The sequence below is a fragment of the Acanthamoeba castellanii genome, assembly GCF_000313135.1.
Source record: "Acanthamoeba castellanii str. Neff unplaced genomic scaffold scf7180000083005, whole genome shotgun sequence".
Taxonomy (NCBI): Eukaryota; Discosea; order Longamoebia; family Acanthamoebidae; genus Acanthamoeba; species Acanthamoeba castellanii.
Window position 1 is genome coordinate 7,790 of NW_004457721.1, and position 3,821 is coordinate 11,610.

The 3,821-nt window shown below is 59.5% G+C and overlaps 2 protein-coding genes across 2 annotated transcripts; one reads left to right on the forward strand and one right to left on the reverse strand.

Moving 5' to 3' along the window:
- Positions 1-6: 6 nt before the first annotated feature.
- Positions 7-2,058, reverse strand: ACA1_004630 (uncharacterized protein; the record flags this gene model as incomplete). The annotated part of the gene is made up of 8 exons (XM_004357989.1): positions 7-91; positions 189-375; positions 405-473; positions 581-856; positions 933-1,280; positions 1,389-1,438; positions 1,524-1,886; positions 2,018-2,058. Coding segments are annotated over 8 exons (1,419 nt in total), but the record flags the coding sequence as incomplete, so codon positions are not given.
- A 261-nt stretch (positions 2,059-2,319) lies between these two features.
- ACA1_004640 (SET domain containing protein) lies at positions 2,320-3,817 on the forward strand (the record flags this gene model as incomplete). Its single annotated transcript, XM_004357990.1, has 8 exons — positions 2,320-2,358; positions 2,420-2,536; positions 2,653-2,750; positions 2,834-2,925; positions 3,045-3,125; positions 3,195-3,262; positions 3,383-3,502; positions 3,614-3,817. Coding segments are annotated over 8 exons (819 nt in total), but the record flags the coding sequence as incomplete, so codon positions are not given.
- Positions 3,818-3,821: the final 4 nt, after the last annotated feature.

The following is a 3,821-nucleotide window of genomic DNA, read 5'->3' on the forward strand; positions in this document are numbered from 1 at the left end:
TTCCACAGGCCCAGCAGCTGCTCCACCGTCACCACCCCCTTCTTGATCTGCCCCGCCAGCTCCTTGGGGCTCAGCCTGCCCTCCAAGAAATCTATCGCACACGACACACGACACACACACGCGCACACACAGGTGCCTGTTAAGGTGGTGGCCGAGTGTGTTAAGGTGGCGGCTAGGGTTAGGCGAACCTTGAAGCACGGCGCGCGTGAGTTCCTTCTTCTTCTGCTCCTTGAGCTTCATCTCCTCCTCCCGGCGCTCGAGCATGAGCTTGCGGTCGCGCTCCTCCCACAGCTTCTCCTCGGCCTCCTGCTCGCGCTTGCGTTCGGCCTTGCGCTGCTTGGCCAGCGCCTTGCGCACGCGGATGGCCTCCTTGAGCTGCGCGGCGCGCTCCCTGTGCTGCTCACGTGTGATGAAGCCGTCCCGCAGCAGCCGCTCCAGCTCGCACAACTCCCGCACGTCCTCGTCCTCCATTCCTAGAAACACACCGCACGCACCGCACACATCACACGCACCGCACACAACGCACACGAGTCAGTCAAGGAATTGAAAGAATGAGCTGCGCTTTTGTGGGGACTCGCACCATTAGTGGAGGAGGTGGCCTGTTGCTGGGACTTGAGCGAGGGCTTGGCGCCGGCCGAGGGCTTGAAGAAGATGTCAGGCCGCGCGGGGCCGAAGCTCAGGGCCTGCTGCTTGGGGTGCGGCTGCTTGTTGGAGGCCGCGGAGGTGTCCCAGAAGAGGCTGCCCTGCGCGTGCGGCTGGTCCGCCACCTTAAAATCACCGCCGTCGGCCGTGTTGTTCTCCACCGCCTCGAAGAACACCGGCTTCGCCGCGTGTCCAGAATTGCGTGGCATGTGGTCTGTCACGCATGCGTGTGGTGTGTGTGTGGTGAGCAAAAGAACGAACAAAGAACGAAATGAGATGACATGTCATACCGGCCGCGACGAAAAAGTGGGACGCGGGTGCGTCGAATTCGGGTTCGAGCTGCACGGCCTTGCCGCTGTTGAGGGCCTCGAGGTCCATGACCAGCTCCTTGACCACCTCCTGCATGTCGGCGTCGCCCTCGTCGTCGTCGTCGCTGCCATCGCCGACCGCGTGGTGCCCGCGGTCGCTGGGGTCGAGCTTCTCCTTGCCCTTCTCGCGGCTCTGGGCCTCGGCCTCGATGAGGGCCAGCTCCTCGAGCATGTCCTGCAGGGCCTGGGCCTGCCGGTCGCTGTAGATCTGCAGCAGCTCGATCGGCTTCACCACCTTCGGCGCCGTCGTGTATTTCCTGTACTTGAAACCTATGCGTGTGCGGTGGTGCGTGTCGCATGTGTGCCGTGCGTGTGCGGTTGTTTTGAGAGTGAGTGCCAGTGACAGAACCACGTGTGCGCACGTCTCCACCGACATACCATGAACGCTGGCAAAGGTGCACGTGAGACGATCAGGCCGCTTCTTCTCGCTGCACCGCACACGACGCACGACACATGACACGAATGTTAGACCTGGTGGACAAGGAGAAGAAGGAGAGCGGAGGGCTCGAGTACAAGTCATCGTTGAGGACGTAGAGAGTCTTCTGGGGCGCGATCTGGTCGAAGGCGTTGCTGGCCGGCACCACCGCTTGGGTGGGCTTCTTCTTCGCGGCCTTCTTCTTCTTCTTTTGCTGCTGCGCCGGCCCGGGCACCGCCTGGTGGGGAGTGGTGGGCGCCGCAACGACGGGCATGGCGCCGCGGAAGCTTGGCTGGCCGCGTCCCCCGCCGCCGCGGCCCCTCGCACCCCCGCGCATGCCGCCTCTCGTCGGCGGTGGCGGCAGGTTGAAGGAGGAGCGCTGCGGGCGGGGGTGGTGGTAGTGCTCGCGCTCGTCCGGCTGCTCCTTCTCCGCCGGCTGCCACCGCGCTTCCGCCGGCGCCCTTCACGCAACAAATAAGATAAAAATAAATTCAAATAATAATGGCAAAGTGAAAAAAATGCTAATAAAAAAATTTATCTCTAAGAATTGATTATATATTATTTTAATATGAATGAAGAAAGAAGAGGTTACCTAGCAAGTGATTCGCCGTGGGGTCGTTTGAGCTTGTTCATGTCAACCTGAAAGCCTGGCGCTAAGCAGTGGTGGCAGGAGGAGGTGGGTCACGTAGGCGGCGCGGGAGGTTGACTCTCCTTCCTTCACCTGAAACAAGAGAATGAAACGAAACCAACCAAGGCCGTTCCCCAAACATTACACGAACGCGAAATTCCACTGCCGCACATGAAGGAATGCCAAGCGCACACCCGTGGAAGAAACGAAAAGAAAAGAAAAGTGAAATCAACGACACTAAAAAGAACGAAAGAAAGCGAAGCAAGATGGACCTTCGCTCTTGCTGTGCAGTTATCGTCGGGTTGGTACTACTCACTCACCCTGGTACACCTCCCCCTCTCCTGCTCTAGAGGGGAGGAGACACAGCGCTGGGCCGCGTTCGAGGCGTGGTTCGCGGAACAGGGCGGATCGCGCCACGCGGGGGTGCAGCTCCGGACTCTTCCCACATTCGGCCGCTCCGTCGTAGCCGCGCACGACATCGCCGTACCTTGCCTCCCTCACTCCACACACACACACACACACACACACACACCACATACCACACACACACGTATGTGTTCGTGCGTGCGTGTTCGTTGATATTGATGGTGTCGTGACAGGCAGGCGAAACGCTGCTCTCGGTCCCGTTTTCGCTCGTGGTCGACAGCGCCGACGCCCTGCTGGCGACCTCTGCTCCCGAGATACGCCGAATACTTGAGTGCGCGCTTCCCCCCACGCCGGGTTCGGTGGAGGACCTGCTCGATGTTGATCGCTCACTGTACTGTCATCTCTCCGGCCAAGCGAGGAGTTCCCGCTGTCTCCTACCAACGAGAACGCGCTCCTTCTGCTGGTCCACAAGAACGACCCAAATTCGCCCTGGCAGCGCTACATCGGTACGACCGGGACCCATCATCCACGACGCAAGGCGTGACGTGGAGCGATGATGGTTCCAGCCATCGGCGGTGTGCGTGCGCAGAAGATCGCTAACTACCTCTACCACTCACGTACGCAGATGTCTTGCCATCAACATTCTCCACCACGCTCTTCTTCTCCGATGACGAGTTGAGCTATCTCGAGGGCTCGTCGCTTCACTGTGCGTAGTTTTTGTCTTCGTGGCGGGGGGGCCAGCGCAAGCTTGACCCTCTTTCTCGCACGCGTTCAGATTTCGCGCGTCAGCGGCGAAGGGCGATCGAGTCACAGTACGACACCATCTTTACGCCGCTGTTTGTGGTATGTGCGCGTGCAAACCCCCCCCCTTCCTTCGTCTTCGTTTTCACTCTCTTTCTATTTCGCTTTCGCTTTCGCTTTCGTTCTTTCTGCGCTCGCTGACTCGGGCAAGGGATCCTGCAGGACTACCCCGAGCACTTCGCGCCGGAGCAGTTTTCGCTCGATGCGTGGAAGTGGGCGCTCTCAGTGATCTGGTCCCGGTCGTTCGTGGTCGATGAGGGGAAGAGCGGGCTCGTTCCCTGGGTACTCATCCCTTCGCTTCGTCTGCTGCATCCGTTCACTTGCGCTCTCTATCTTCATATCGTCACTATATTTGTAGCTATATATAATAGTTTACTTATCCATACTCGTCAGGCGGACATGTTCAACATGGCGCCGGAAACCGAGCAGGTCAAGGTCGCAGTCGATGCTGTCGACCATCATCTGATCTACTCGGCGCGCAGCCCAATCAAGAAGGGCGAACAGATATTCGTCGCCTACGGACAGTCCAGGCAGATGAGCAACGCCCAGCTCCTCATGGACTACGGCTTCGTGCTCGAGAATAACCCTCACGACGCCGTCG